General features: G+C 44.2%; 1 protein-coding gene across 6 annotated transcripts in view; it reads right to left on the bottom strand.

The window, feature by feature from the left end:
* Positions 1 to 3,346: 3,346 nt before the first annotated feature.
* The window catches only part of PHRF1 (PHD and ring finger domains 1), a 51,205-nt gene continuing 39,496 nt past the window's right edge, over positions 3,347 to 15,055 (bottom strand). For 5 of the 6 annotated variants that reach the window (XM_084857041.1, XM_084857033.1, XM_084857083.1 and 2 more), the window contains exons 14-18: positions 11,898 to 14,612; positions 7,549 to 7,700; positions 6,881 to 7,141; positions 4,556 to 4,684; positions 3,347 to 4,335 (exon numbers count right to left, since the gene is read on the bottom strand). In XM_084857041.1, coding sequence (XP_084713167.1) covers positions 4,198 to 4,335; positions 4,556 to 4,684; positions 6,881 to 7,141; positions 7,549 to 7,700; positions 11,898 to 14,612 — 3,395 coding nt within the window. In that variant the 3' untranslated portion in view covers positions 3,347 to 4,197. The remainder of the gene's footprint in view (positions 4,336 to 4,555; positions 4,685 to 6,880; positions 7,142 to 7,548; positions 7,701 to 11,897; positions 14,613 to 15,055) is intronic. The other variant, XM_084857053.1, reaches the window with a different exon arrangement.

Below are 15,055 nucleotides of genomic sequence, written 5' to 3' on the forward strand. Positions count from 1 at the left end.
GTCGGCTGTTATGCACATTAGCCATTCAACTCTCAATACCCCTGACATCCACGAAATGCACACAGTGCATGTAGAACAGTGTAGGAGGGTGGCCCACAGTTCCCCAGGACTTATTTCAGATCTCCATTTGTTAGTGAAGAGCCCTCAACTGCTTAACACTACTCTTGGATCTCAGTCTCCAGTTAATAATGAGCACTGTGCCAATTTTTTTTTACCTATTTATTTTCAACCATTTGTTTGGGCAGGGAGGGGCGAAAAGAAACTGTATCTGAAAATTGTGGGAAGGGGTGAGAATTTTGGAGAAATTTCTCAGGGTGCAGGGCTTCAGTGCTTACCTTACTGTAAGGAGGTGGCAGAGGGTGTATGTGTGTGTGTGTACGTACGCTCTTTCTTTTACTATTCCCATTACCCCTTTCTGTCCTTGCAGCTTCTCTGGCTGCTTGAGTTTCTCTGAAAGCCCCTCTGGAGAACTTCCTCCCTTGGGGCTTTGCAATGCTGCTGCCTGCTGAGTGCCTGAAAGCTGAGAGAGGATTTGTTGTTATTCTTGTTGCTGCTAAAAGGTCTTTTAATAGCAGTAAAGCAAAATTTAAAAATGCCCCTCTTGGTTTTAAGAACACAAGAGCCCTGTGGATCAGACCAAGGTCCATCTAGCTTTCCGAGAAGTTCAAGCAGCCGGAGAGGCTGCAAGGACAGAAGCGCGGGGGGGGGGGGGAATGGTAAAAGAAAGGAGCCCCTCTTCCACCTCCTTCCAGTATGGTAAGCACTCAAGCCCTGCACCCTCAGAACTTTCAAAGAAATTCTCAAAATCCCAGAAAAAGCAGCAGAAAAACAACTGCATCTTTCGCAGGGAAACGAAGAGGTTGCGAAAGGGCAGGTGGGGTTTCGGCACAGCATATTAATAATTCAAGAGAAAAAGAGACCCGTGGATGTATTACATCTAAGTCACTATTAAAAGAACACTATATATAACATTTGAATTTTATCCAAGGTGATAATATCCTTATACATGGATATTTAGTAATTGCACTGAAGTGTTAGGTAAATATTCTTGCAATTCCATTGTGGGTTGACTCACTAGGCCCTCTTGTGTATATCTGGCTTGTATTTTAAAGTCACTTTTAAAGCTCTAGGCCAGCATTCCCCAACCTGGTGTCCTCCAGATTTGCTGGACTACACCTCCAACCAATGATGGGAGTTGCAGTCTAACACATTTGGAGGGCGCCAGGTTGAGGAAGGTTGGTATAGGCACTCATCTTGAAAGACAGATGGGCAGAAGCCTGGTTCTACAGTATCTACTGTAGAGAAAAGCCTGCGTGTAGACTACCTATTAACTCATGATATACAGTCAGGGCCAGAAATATTGGAACAAGGATAACTGTTTTGGCAGTTGGCCTCTGTACACCACCACACTGAAGTTGAAACATACCCAGATGGGAGCGAAGTCAGGACTTTCAGCTGTAATTCAAGGGGTTTGACAAAAGAGGGGCACTAACCATTCAGGAGGGACAGCCAGTGGCATGCACCCCCCCCCCCATCGTTGGTGGCTCATAAGTAATGGAATGAATGGCTGACAAGCAGCTGCATGGCCAGGTGTGGCTTGTTTCCTGGGCACCCCTTGACCAATCAAGCAGATAAAAGGCCTGGAGGTGGATCTGAGTGTTACATTTGCATTTCGTAGCTGTTCACCGGAACCCGCAACAGGAGGTCCAAAGAGGTGTCCATGGAGTGAAGGAGACCATCATTAGGCTGAGGAAACAAAATAAACCCAGCAGAGAGATAGCAAAATCATTGGGAGTAGCCAATACAACAGTTTGGAACTTCCTGAAAAAGAAAGAATTAACTGGCAAGCTCAGCAACAGCAAAAGGCCTGGAAGACCACGGAAGACAACTAAAGTGGATGACCACAGAATTCTGCTCACGGTGAAGAGGAACCCTTTCACAACATCTAGCCAGGTCAATAATGCTCTTGAGGAGGTAGGCATGTCATTATCAACATCTACAGTCAAGAGACAGCTTTATGAATGTAAATACAGAGGCTTCACAACAAGGTGCAAACCACTGGTAACGCTCAAGAACCGAAAGGCCAGGTTAGCCTTTGCCAGCAAACACCTAAAAAAGCCTGCCCAGTTCTGGAATAAGATTCTTTGGACTGATGAAACCAAGATGAACTTGTACCAGAATGATGGGAAGAGAAAAGTATGGAGAAGGAAAGGAACAGCTCATGATGAAAGCATACCACATCATCTGTCAAACATGGTGGGGGCAGTGTTATGGCATGGGCATGTATGGCTGCCAATGGAGCCGGGTCACTGGTGTTTATTGATGACCTGACTGCTGATAAAAGCAACAGGATGACTTCTGAAGTGTATAGGGCTTTACTTTCTGCTCAGATTCAACCGAATGCTGCCAAACTGATAGGACGCCGCTTCATATTACAGATGGATAATGACCCAAAACATACAGCAAAAGCTACCCAAGAGTTTCTCAAGGCAAAGAAGTGGAATGTTCTTCCATGGCCAAGGCAGTCAGCTGATCTCAACCCAATAGAGCATGCTTTTCACTTCCTGAAGACAAGACCGAAGGCAGAAAGACCCACAAACAAGCAGCAGCTGAAGGCAGCTGCAGTGAAGGCCTGGCAAAGCATCTCGAGGGAGGAAACTCCGCATTTGGTCATGTCCATGGGTTCCAGACTTCAGGCAGTCATTGACTGCAAAGGATTTTCATCCAGGTATTAAAGGCGATCCTTCAGTTTGAAATGATGTTGGCTTTTTCCATTACTTATGAACCACCAACTATGGGTGTGTGTGTATGCCACTGGCTGTCCTTCCTGAATGGTTAGTGCCCCACTTTTGTCAAACCCCTTGAATTACAGCTGAAAGTCCCGACTTCGCTCCCATCTGGGTGTGTTTCCTTTCAACTTCACTGTGGTGGTGTACAGAGGTCAACGGCCAAAACAGTTATCGTTGTTCCAATATTTCTGGCCCTGACTGTAAATGAAACAAAAAGCAGTTGGAAGAAGAAATAGGACAAGTGCATACAGTTAAGTTTAAGGTTTGGAAGCAGGCCATGGGATCATAAATGACCTCCCCCATGAAATAACCACTACCCCCCCCACTTCACTGCGTTCGGCATTACATAATACTGTCACCAACCCAGATTAGAAGAGCTTGGGGATGCTCCTAAACCACATCCTATTACCAATCCCAAATCCTGGAAATTCTATGTCTATAGAAGAATTCTATGTCTTCTAGCCTTTGTAAAAAAAAATTATACCTTTGTTTATCTAGATTAACACTACAAACCAAGAATCATCCAAGAATCAGCAAAAGAACAAATATGAACAAGAAACAATTCAAAATAACTTTATAAATTGTCACATTTCTGCTTTGTACATACTTCTGTCGCATTCCTTGGGTTCGCTAATGAAAGTTTCCAAACGTTGCTCTTTTGGTCTCCTTTCGGTGAAAGACCCAACTCAAAACCAGCCTTCGGCACATTATTTACAAGGAGGGGCTACATAGTTCGGGGTCACTATGCCCCCAATAATCCCAAATCAAGTTCCTCGTTGCGATATACTGACAAAATGTAAATAAATGCCACCTCTGAAGCAGTATTTTCAGAAGAGAATTTATAAAGGTCAGCGCACATCTGCAACTCCCAAACGACAGAGTGAGTCAATATTTCCGTCATAGAACAGGCTAAAAATACCACAGTTCAAGTATTAAACCAATTTCTGAGAAATCTCTAAAGAATCCAAATTTCTGATAAATAAGAACACAATCAGAGCAGCATACATTGCCGTATACTGCATATAAAACTGTCTGCTTTAAACTGTGAGGACAGATGCACGGACAAAAAAAAGTGATTAAAGTAAAACCATGACAACTGATAGGGTACCCTGCCTGCCCACCACAACACAGAGTTTCCTTTGTCCAGAGTTTCTCCACAAGTTCAGTGGGATATGCTGACATTTGGTTCTTATATTGCAGTCAAATCCAGGAGGAGATTCTACTCCTATATGAAAATGTGTCACCCTGTGGGAAGGTCCTACTGCATTCAGTTTCTGAGGTTGGGAGGGCGGTGGGGGGGAGCGCTTGCAACATGCAATTGCATATCCCTGCCTTCCTCTGGAGGAAGAAAACTTTCCTAGAAATGCCTTTTCCCATTTCACCGGGGGGGCGGGGGTCCCGGCTCTTCTCAGTTGCCCATTTCGCGAGGCTCGTCTTCCGTATCAGTCTTCTTATGTTTCCTCATATGTTTGTACTTCTCAACATACGCCTTCACAAGATTAGCCACCTTCATGGGGTTGATTTCCCCGCTTTTGCTATGACAGATCTACAAACAGCAAGAGGAGAACGGGTCAGTTTCAGTCATCCCAGTTGGTGCAAGCTAGAATTGCTCTGCATTTCTTGACTTTAAATTAACTAATTGAAAGAGGAGGATACTACTGTGTCAGCAGCTAAAATCCAGTTCCTAGAGCATACAGGTATATATGAGCCCTTCACAGCTGACTGCCTGAATTTAAGATGAGCTCTGCCATCCTCCTCCCAATTACCTTTTGCACTGCCTTCCGAAGAATTTCCTTGTATTCCTCCTTGGTGATCTCCCTCTTCTGGTAAAAGGGCTTAATTGCAAGTTTCACTTCTTCCACAGCCCTCTCTTGCATATGAAGTTTCTTCATGTACTACAAGAACAAATACTGGGTTAACCCAAAAAACATCTGCAAGTGGCATCTCAAACCAAAACATCAGAGCAACGGTTCATACGTTACAGGACACTGCTGCTGTTCCCTTGTGGCTATAGCCCTTGCAGTCCCAGTTATGTTAGAACTGGGGAAATAAAGTGGGATGCGCAGACATGATTACACCTCAGACCTCCAGGAACTGCAACACAGAGCTGGGATTCGGTCTTGGAAGAAGCCAGAACTTTTCAGTTCAATGCTAGAACTCAGCTTTGAAATTTCCAAAGTACCTCTCAGCACAAGCAGAGTACAGGGCTTATAATTTCAGCTAGATTTCCTCCTTAGAACTGGCCCCGGTTTTCAATAGCAGGGCTCAAGATCATGCTAAGAGACAGAAGGACATGGATACCTCTAAGCATGCCCAGGTTCCATTCCATGATTATGAAACTGGTTCAGGAAGTGGGGCCTTATGGACAAATGCAGCTCTCTCCATTTTTAAATTACACCAGGGAGACTTAATTGGATGTAAACTTCTTTTTCATTGAAGTAAGATCTGTATGAAGTCTCAATGGGTCAAACTTCTAATATTGTTCCTTAATTCATGGCTTTATTTCTTTATTGGTCGTTTATATGAATTTACTGTGCTTTATTGGTTTTGTACCCCGCTTTCGGATTATTTTATAATGAGAAGCGGATAATGTGTTGGATCCAGATTTCGGCTGGATCAACTGTGCTGGTGGAAGTGGAATTTCCCATCTCCTCCTTCCCATGGCAACTCCTCCAGCTCACGGAAAATGCCACACAAAGAGTCAGGAGATGCTGCTGAATGGGGTGAGCTGTTGTGTGTCAGGGAGGGGGATCCCCACAAAAATGAGAGGAACCTTCCAAGAGCAGACCCCTTCCTCTGATGGGTACAACCCAATAAGGCAGATACTGGATACAACCCAATAAATAAAATAAATAGTAGAAAGTTCACTGAATCCGCAGCTTGGAATGCTGCAGTAGCAAAAAGGGGAAGTGTTTGGAATACTCAGGAAAGAGGTTGAACACAACATAGTTAGCGTCAATCCCATTATATAAATCCACAGAACACACATCTGGGCAGTCCTGATCACCTGTTTTTAAAAAAACATATAGTAAAGCTGGAAAAGGTACAGAAGGAACAGTTAAGTTAACTGGAAGTTAGGAGGGGGGTACCGGAGGGGTTATATGGCTCAGAAACATCCACATAACAGAACAATGTACCAAGCAGCCATCCCCAAGTTTCCATACAGGCTTGCATAAAACTTTTTTCTTAAGAGCAGCCATGTTTCATCAGTACCCAAGATCTTAAAAGGAGGACAACCCATCTACTACTGTCCTTATGAGCATGAGGAATGAATGCAAATATCCCCTTCGCCCAGAAAGGAAGTGAGGCCCGCAAGGTGCAGGTCAGGTGGCTGGGGCTGCAGAAGAGTTTGACAAGCCTTTAGAGAAGGTGGACACTCAAGCAACACACATTAAACAGTAAGGCAAACAGTGCCAGGCACACACACCAGCAAGTGCTGAGGAGCATGGACCCTGTGTCCGACCCCCATCCAAGCCAATGTCCTGCCTGAGATGGCTACGTTCAACCAGGGAAAAGGGGCTGGTTTGAGTTCAAGGGGATTACAGTTGTTTCTGGACCTTCCGCAGCTCTTGCGCCTCATCATCAGTTCAGGCTTGAAGACAAGGTCAAAATCACTGAATTGGACCCTTGTGGTACAAATGGCATCAGAAGATGCAGCATCTTACTTGCGAGGAAAAGCTAGAGAGGCTTTTTGGCTTAGAAAGATGGCAGAGGACACGATTCAAGGTGATAAAATTGCCAATAGCATAAACCAAATGAGTGGAGAGAAGTTTCTATCTCTCTCCTTCCCCCACCCTAGAATGTGAGATCATCCAGCAAAATGGATCGTCGGGAGGTTCAGGACAAACAAAAAGGCAACACATCTTCGTGAACTGCATCTTTATAGAATCCCTGATCACAAAATGGGGTGACAGCCAGTATCGTAGATGCACTAAAAAAAAAAAAAAAATCTATTTCCTATAAGGCATCTGGTTGATCATTCTGGACTGGCTAGTCTGATCCAGCAAGCCAATTCTTAGATTTATGTCCTTAGAAGTAGGATGAATCACCTTAATTATATCATCTTAAGCTAGCCATTTGCATCCACCCACCTCTTCATTTTTTGTTTTATCCAAAGGGGTTTTAGGTGCTTTGACTTTCTCCTCCAGGTCTCCTGTAGAAGCAGCCTGAATGCTGGGCTCTGAAGCGGTGGCCAGATTGCCAGGCTCTGGTGTCAAGCCTTGTCCTGCCACGCAGCTGAGCAGAGGAAGACTCCCCTGCATGATGAACTGAACGGTGGGCTGACTAACAGGGGCATAGGGGGGCAGACTCGAGGACAGTGGTGCTGTCAGAGGCAGGTTTTGGTTGTAAACCTGAAGGGAAAAGGAACAGAAGTTAGAAGCCACTCCTTACACCACAACACAGAGAATGGGGGCCTCAGGGATTCCTAGGACAACTTCCATTCTCTAGAACTTTACATGACTTTCTGCAAATTCAGAAGGACTAAGGCTACTATGCTCTCGGCAGCCTCACTCCCGTTACTTGTGAGCAGTGGAGGGGAGTTAATTACCAAAAACATAGTTGAATGCCATCAAACTCATAATTGGTCTTAAAATGCCTCTTTTTTTTGGTGACGATGACTGAAGTGTAGGGGCAGTATGAAATGTACTGCACGTGGGAGGAGGAAAAGCATTCCGCAATGAAATTTGGTGGGGTACAAGTTCACAGATGGAAGTGGAATGGCCTTCCATAATTCTCGACTTTGGGAGGGGGAACCAACCTGAGAGGAATCTAGATCAGGAAACATGGGCTCAGGAATCATATAATTGGTTGGAGGAGGCTCAGTTAACTGCACCTGATTTAATGTTTGGGTCAAATCCTCTGCTTTCCAGACCCCTTCTTTTGTTCTCTGCTGCTTACAGAATGGCACCCCTAAAAATTCCCCAAGAGAAGAAAAGCATGTCAGCAGAGCAATACATCCAGGTGATAACAGCAAATAAAAGCACCTTAGTCCACCTAACCTTATGAGTGCTAAGGAAAGGTCTATATGACTGGTAAGCCACCTTATACAACTTCTTTTGTGTGCAAGCATAAACACTATTTGAAGAGTTTAGAAATACCTAGAGAAGTTGAATTCTTAGCTTAAAGCTCCTTAAGCCAGATCAGATATTTAACATATTCCATGTGGTCTAGGCCCCTTCATGGATCACTGCCTTATTGAGGCAAAGGGGCTTGCGTAACTCAGTGAAGCCATAAGCTATGCCGTGCAGGGCCACCCAAGACGGACAGGTCATGGTGGAGAGTTCTGACAAAACGTAGTCCACTGGAGAAGGAAATGGCAACCCACTCCAGTATTCTTGCCAAGAAAACCCCATGGAACGTATCACAAGGCGAAAAGATATGACGCCGGAAGATGAGCCCCTCAGGTCGGAAGGTGTCCAATATACTACTGGGGAGAGCAGATGGAATTTCCAAATAGCGCCAGAAAGAGTGAAGCGGCTGGGCCAAAGCCGAAAGAACACTCAGCTGTGGATGTGTCTGGTGGTGAAAAGGAAGTCCGATGCTTTAAGAACAATATTGTTTAGGAACCTGGAATGTAAGGTCAATGAATCAAGGTAAGCTGGAGGTGGTCAAACATGCGATGGCAAGATTGAACATCGACATCTTGGGAATCAGAGAACTAAAATGGACAAGCATGGGCGAATTTAATTCAGGTGACCATCATATCTACTACTGTGGGCAAGAATCCCTTAGAAGAAATGGAGTAGCACTCATAGTCAACAAAAGGGTGAGAAAAGCAGTACTGGGGTACAATCTCAAAAACGATGGTATGATCTCAGTACGAATCCAAGGCAAACCATTCAACATCACAGTAATTCAGGTCTATGCCCCAACCACTGATGCTGAAGAAGCTGAGGCTGATCAGTTCTAGGAAGGCCTCCAACACCTTCTAGAACTAGCACCAAAAAAAGATGTCCTCTTCATCATAGGGGATTGAATGCTAAATTAGGAAGTCAAGAAATCACCGGGATAACAGGCAAGCATGGCCTTGGTGTACAAAATGAAGCAGGACAAAGGCTAATAGAGTTTTGCCAAGAGAACACGCTGATCATAGCAAACACTCTTTTCCAACAGCACAAGAGGCGACTCTACACATGGACATCACCACATGGTCAATATCGAAATCAGATTGATTATGTCCTTTGCAGCCAAAGATGGAGAAGCTCTATACAGTCAGTAAAAACAAGACCTGGAGCTGACTGTGGCTCAGATCATGAGCTGCTTCTTGCAAAATTTTGGCTTAAATTGAAGAATGTAGGGAAAACCACGAAACCATTCAGGTATGACCTAAATCATATCCCTTATGAATATACAGTGGAGGTGCGGAATAGATTTAAGGGATTAGACCTGATAGACAGAGTGCCTGAGGAACTATGGATGGAGGTCCGTAACACTGTTCAGGAGGCAGCAACTCAATCCATCCCAAAGAAAAAGAAATGCAAGAAAGCCAAGTGGCTGTCTGATGAGGCTTTACAAGTAGTTGAGGAAAGAAGGGAAGCAAAAAGCAAGGGAGAAAGGGGAAGATATATCCAACTGAATGCAGAGTTCCAGAGGATAGCAAGGACAGACAAGGCCTTCTTAAATGAACAATGCAAAGAAATCGAGGAAGACAATATAATGGGAAAGACTAGAGATCTTTTCAAGAAAACCGGAGATCTCAAGGGAACGTTTTGTGCAAAGACGGGCATGATAACGGACAAAGAAGGCAGGGACCTAACAGAAGCAGATGAGATTAAGAAGAGGCGGAAAGAATACACAGAAGAACTATACAGGAAAGATCTGAATGTCCCTGATAGCCATGATAGTGCGCTCACTGAACTTGAGCCGGACATCCTCGAGAGTGAAGTCAAGTGGGCCTTAGGAAGCATTACTAACAACAAAGCTAGCGGAGATGACAGTCTTCCAGCTGAGCTATTTAAAATCCTCAAAGATGATGCTGTTAAAGTGCTGCACTCAATATGCCAACAAATTTGGAACACTCAGCAGTGGCCGCAAGACTGGAAAAGGTCAGTTTACATTCCAATTCCAAAGAAGAGCAATGCCAAGAGTGTTCAGACTACCGTACAATTGCGCTCATTTCACATGCCAGCAAGGTGATGCTCAAAATCCTACAAGCTAGGCTTCAGCAGTATGCGAACCGAGAACTACCGGAAGTACAAGCTGGGTTTCAAAGAGGCAGAGGAACTAGAGATCAAATCGCCAACATCTGCTGGATCATGGAGAAAGCAAGAGAATTCCAGAAAAACGTCTATTTCTGCTTCACTGACCACACTAAAGCCTTTGATTGTGCGGATCACAACAAACTGTGGCAAATTCTGAAAGAGATGGGAGTACCAGACCACCTTACCTGTCTCCTAAGGAACCTGTATGAGGGTCAAGAAGCAACAGTAAGAACCGGACATGGAACAACCGAGTGGTTCAAAATTGGGAAAGGAGTACGACAAGGCTGCATATTGTCACCCTGCTTATTTAACTTATATGCAGAGTACATCATGAGAAATGCCAGGCTGGATGAATCACAGGTCGGAATTAAGATTGCTGGGAGAATTATCAACAACCTCAGATACGTAGACAATAACACCCTAATGGCAGAAAGCGAAGAGGATCTAAAGAGCCTCTTGTTGAGGGTGAAAGTGGAGAGTGCAAAAGCTGGTTTGAAACTCAACTTTACAAAAACTAAGATCATGGCATCTGGCCCCATCACTTCCTGGCATATAGAGGGGGAAGAAATGGAAGCAGTGACAGATTTTATTTTCTTGGGCTCCAAGATCACCGCAGACGGTGACTGTAGCCATGAAATTGAAAGACACTTGCTCCTTGGGAGGAAAGCTATGGCAAACCTAGACAGCATAGTAAGAAGCAGAGACATCACCTTGCCGACAAAGGTCCGTCTAATCAGAGCTATGGTTTTCCGAGTAGCAACGTATGGCTGTGAGAGCTGGACTATAAGGAAGGCTGAGCACTGAAGAATTGATGCTTTCGAACTATAGTGCTGGAGAATACTCTTACGAGTGCCCTGGACTGCAAGAAGGTCAAATCAGTCAATCCTAAAGGAAATCAACCCTGAGTGCTCATTGGAAGGACAGATACTGAAGCTGAAGCTCAAATATTTTGGCCACCTAATGCGAAGAGAAAGGTCACTGGAAAAGACCCTGATGCTGGGAAAGATTGAAGGCAAAAGGAGAAGAGGACGGCAGAGGATGAGATGGCTAGACAGCATCACCGATGCAATGAATATGAACTTGAGCACACTCCAGGGACAGCAGAGGACAGGAAGGCCTGGCGCGCTGTGGTCCATGGGGTCACAAAGAGTCGGACACGACATAACGACTGAACAACAATGTGGTCTAGGATGAGGGTGGGAGGAACTGAATCCCACAGAGTAGTCCCCATATGAAAGACTCCTGTTTTGAGAAGTTTTGAAGAGCACAGTCAACAATGCTAAACATACATAATGTGCTATAGGGAACTATTCCTCAGTTAACAAGTAATGCCTAATCATGGCTAGGCATTACAAGAGTGAGGCTCAGGTTACCCCTTTGCAGCAAAACACTGCTTCCCATTTAATCTGAACAGGAAAACTATAATTTGCACATGCCCTCCAGACCAGAATGCCAAACCATGAGCAAACCTTCATCTGCAATTCTGGCGTGGATGCCAAATGCAAGTCATAGTTTCCCAGTTTAGATGCAACGGCAAACTATGATTTGCTACACAAAAGGCAGTGCAAGAGGGCACAAACCAAGGAGGGCACCTGTGAGCCCAAGACTCACTTATATAATAGCAAACCATGGTTTGGCATTACACCTGAACCCAAAGGTTCTGATTTAGTGGGACCAAACTAACCTTGAATAATGACAACCACAAATATTTCTTCACACTTTTATTGAGAAAAGGTGGCTTCTACCCCCAAGATACTGGGTTGTATCTAGACCTAGCCATGCTTGAAATCAATGGGACTTAAGCAAAATCATGACTAACTTGATTTCAATGGTCTACTCTAAGCTTGACTAAGTCTTGATCCAACCCACTGGCTTTTGCCATTTTAAAGATTCTGCTTGCACTTACTTGGTGTTTTGTCTGCAGTCAATGTATTGCTTTCTTCCTCTTGAAGATTCCATGTGACCCTTTTCACTAGTGCTTTCGATTTCAACACAGGACCTTGAGCTACTGGCTCCAGGTCAGGTTTATTTACATCAGCTGCATTCTCATCTAACACAGGGTCTCCACTTTCAGCCTCTGCTGATATTTTGATTTCAGACAAAGTTTGAGTTGGTGTTGCCTCATCACGACTCTGTACAACTTCCTCCCTCTCTGGAAGAGAGTCTGTTAAAAATGGACATACGTCACTATCTTCTTCTTTAACTTCAATTTCCTCCGATTTCACACTGCTTTGGCTACCGAGCCCTGGTGAATCATAGTCCACTGTCAATTCATTCCCAATGGAAGAATCTACATTGTCAGATAAGACTCCAGAACTTGCATACACTGGCTGGGAAGGAATTATTTCATTTACAAACTTCTCACAAACATGCTCTTCTGCAATGGCCTCTTCTACGTCAACTTTCATTATGTTGACTTCATTCTTTGAAGGAATCTCCTGTACAGGCATCAGGTCTAGATGAATGTTCAAAGTTTCTTGTGCCATATCTTCCAGCTCTTGTACCCAAGAGGGAGCATGTTTGACAGAACTGTCTAGGTTGTCATCTGAAGATCTCTGATCCTTCTCTTGAAGAGGTAGGGGTGACATCTCTTTTGGCTTATGTTTCCTTTCTTTCGAGCATGACCTGGATTTTGGTCGGTTCTCCCTAGATTTAGTTCCTTTGGACTCCTGAGACCTTGATGCAGAAGGTGACCTTGATCTCCTTTTTCGCTTTTCCCGAGACCTGGATCTTGATCTTTTTCTTTCTCGTGACCTTGAGGTCCTCTCCTTCTCATATCTATCACAGCTTCTCTCTCTTCTGTGTTTCTTTTTTTTAGTTCTCTCAGCACTATTTGATCGGGAACATTCTTGTCCCCTTGCTCTAGAGGCAGAGTGCTTTTTCTTTTTCCTGCTTTCATATAACTCAAAAGAAGGGGTGGCAGGACTACCAGATCGTGATCTAGATCGCTTGTGCTCTTTTGGCCAGGAGCTTTTTGCTTTCTTGTCTTTAGTTTTATCTTTTGCTTTTTTTTTTTTCAATCGCTCATGACTACTGGAGCGGTCACTTGATGACTGTCGGGCCTTTAATCTAATCCTGTGGCTTTTACTGTATTTTTCTTCAACTGAGCGCGATGTAGATCTGGAGCTTCTGTCCCTTGAAGATGTTCTTGATCTAGATCTTGATCGGGTGCTTTTGTATTCTTTCATTGGAGCCTTTTTTCTTTTTTTCTGGCTCCGAGAACTGGAATTTGATGGGGATCTTGAAAAAGATCGCTTTTCTGTTTGCTCATTTTTAAGTACATTTTGCTGGTCACTTTCTCTTATAGGACTTTCCAACTCCATTTTTACTCTAAGCAGGTCATCTTCAAGTAGTATCCTAGGACTATCCTCATCTTCATTTAAGTGCTCAGCATCAGTAACTTGCTTGATGACAGATGACGTACAGGGTGCATTTGACTCTTCATCAACTTTTTCTTGTTCTGTATCAGAGACCTGTTCCACAAGCCTCTCCTTTATCACCACATCATCATGAGCCTCTGTGTTACTTGATGGCACATCAGACAATTCAGCCCCTGATCCAAATATGTTTTCTAGTGTGTAAGGTGTAATGCGGCGCACTGTTTGGAAAGTCTGAACTTTTGGACTTGCTATGGATATTGTTCTGGTGATATTAGTGAGGGGCAACCTTTCAGGACTGCTATTTGTTGAACTTGAATCAGAGCCTGTTGGATCAAAAGGATCATAGATTTCACTTTTGACCGGTTTTGTTTTTTTCAGTGAAAAGAGGGGTGAAGGATTCTCTTTCTGTTCCACTTTACTGTCAACAGGTCGGAAAGTATTGCAAAATCCAGGATTAGACAGTCTGCTGGAATGCCCAACATTTCCAGGGATGTTGATTTTAAAACTCTCGAAGGAAGAGCTTCCAATTTTCCCCCTTGCTGGAGGAAATGTGGAACTGCTGTGGGCAACAGCATTTGCAGGAGAGCCTCCACTCGCATGTGCCTGCCGCTGAGTGGTATTTGGTTTGCTGCTTTCCATTTTACTACCTCTGACTGGCTGGTTTGCATTTCCTTTCCCAGTCAACTGTGTAATACAGGAGCCTGGAATGTCACCACTTCGGTCACTGACAGACTGAGATCCAAGATGTCCACTACTGGTTTCCTTTTTAATCTTTGGTATCCTGGGAAGTTCAGAGATATCAAGCCTTTTAGGAGAAGATTTCAGAGGCAGCCTAACAGGTATCGGTTTTGAAACCGAACTGAAGTTGTTGTACAGTGATTTAGAAGCGGCAGAAAGAGGGGCCACAGACAGCTTAGAGCCTCCATTAAATCTGGACACTTCACCCAGTTTGGGGCCACATCTATTCAGATTTGCTAGATTCTGAGTCTGAACAGACCTCGGAGTCATCGAGTATTCAAATCTAATGGGTGCCCTTCCAGATGGAGCCTGTGGTGGACTCACTGCCTTGTTTGCTATGCTTAGCACTGATGGGGATGAGGAGCAAGTATCTGAGACGGCAGGCCTGGAATTTGAAGATTCAGCACCGCAGCTACTGACTGGGGTTCCCAAATGTGATGCCCCTGGCTGGGCACTGTCCTCCAAGCCTTCCTCTACTCTTGAATTGCCATGCAGCAATGGGACTGAAAGATACAGGAGAAAAAGAAAGCATTTCACTCACTGCTCATGGTATTCCAAACCGGAACAACATTCCATCACTTTAACATGAAGTTAACGTGGGACAGAAACCTTTTCGGCAGTATCGCTATACCAGTGAACTGCTATTGGGACTATAGCACCTCAGTCAACAGGGGTCACTAGCTAACAAGGCTTCTGATATGAAGCCATTATCTCCCCAAGCACATGTGCAAGATACACAAGATTCTTTTTTATTATCGTTATTAATAAAAGGCTCTCAGCATCCTAAGCTAATTCATACCTATGGGGATATGGCTTTGAACACTTTCATATACTGCTTCCAGAATTAAATGTGGACGTTTTGTCTCGTTTTATAAAATCAGATTTGTGAGATGTATTCTAGGAAGCCCAACAACAGCGCAATTGTCCTATGATGGATCCTTCTATT

Source organism: Heloderma suspectum, chromosome 1, assembly GCF_057233095.1.
Source record: "Heloderma suspectum isolate Gila_16-S chromosome 1, 16-S_ref, whole genome shotgun sequence".
Lineage (NCBI taxonomy): Eukaryota > Metazoa > Chordata > Lepidosauria > Squamata > Helodermatidae > Heloderma > Heloderma suspectum.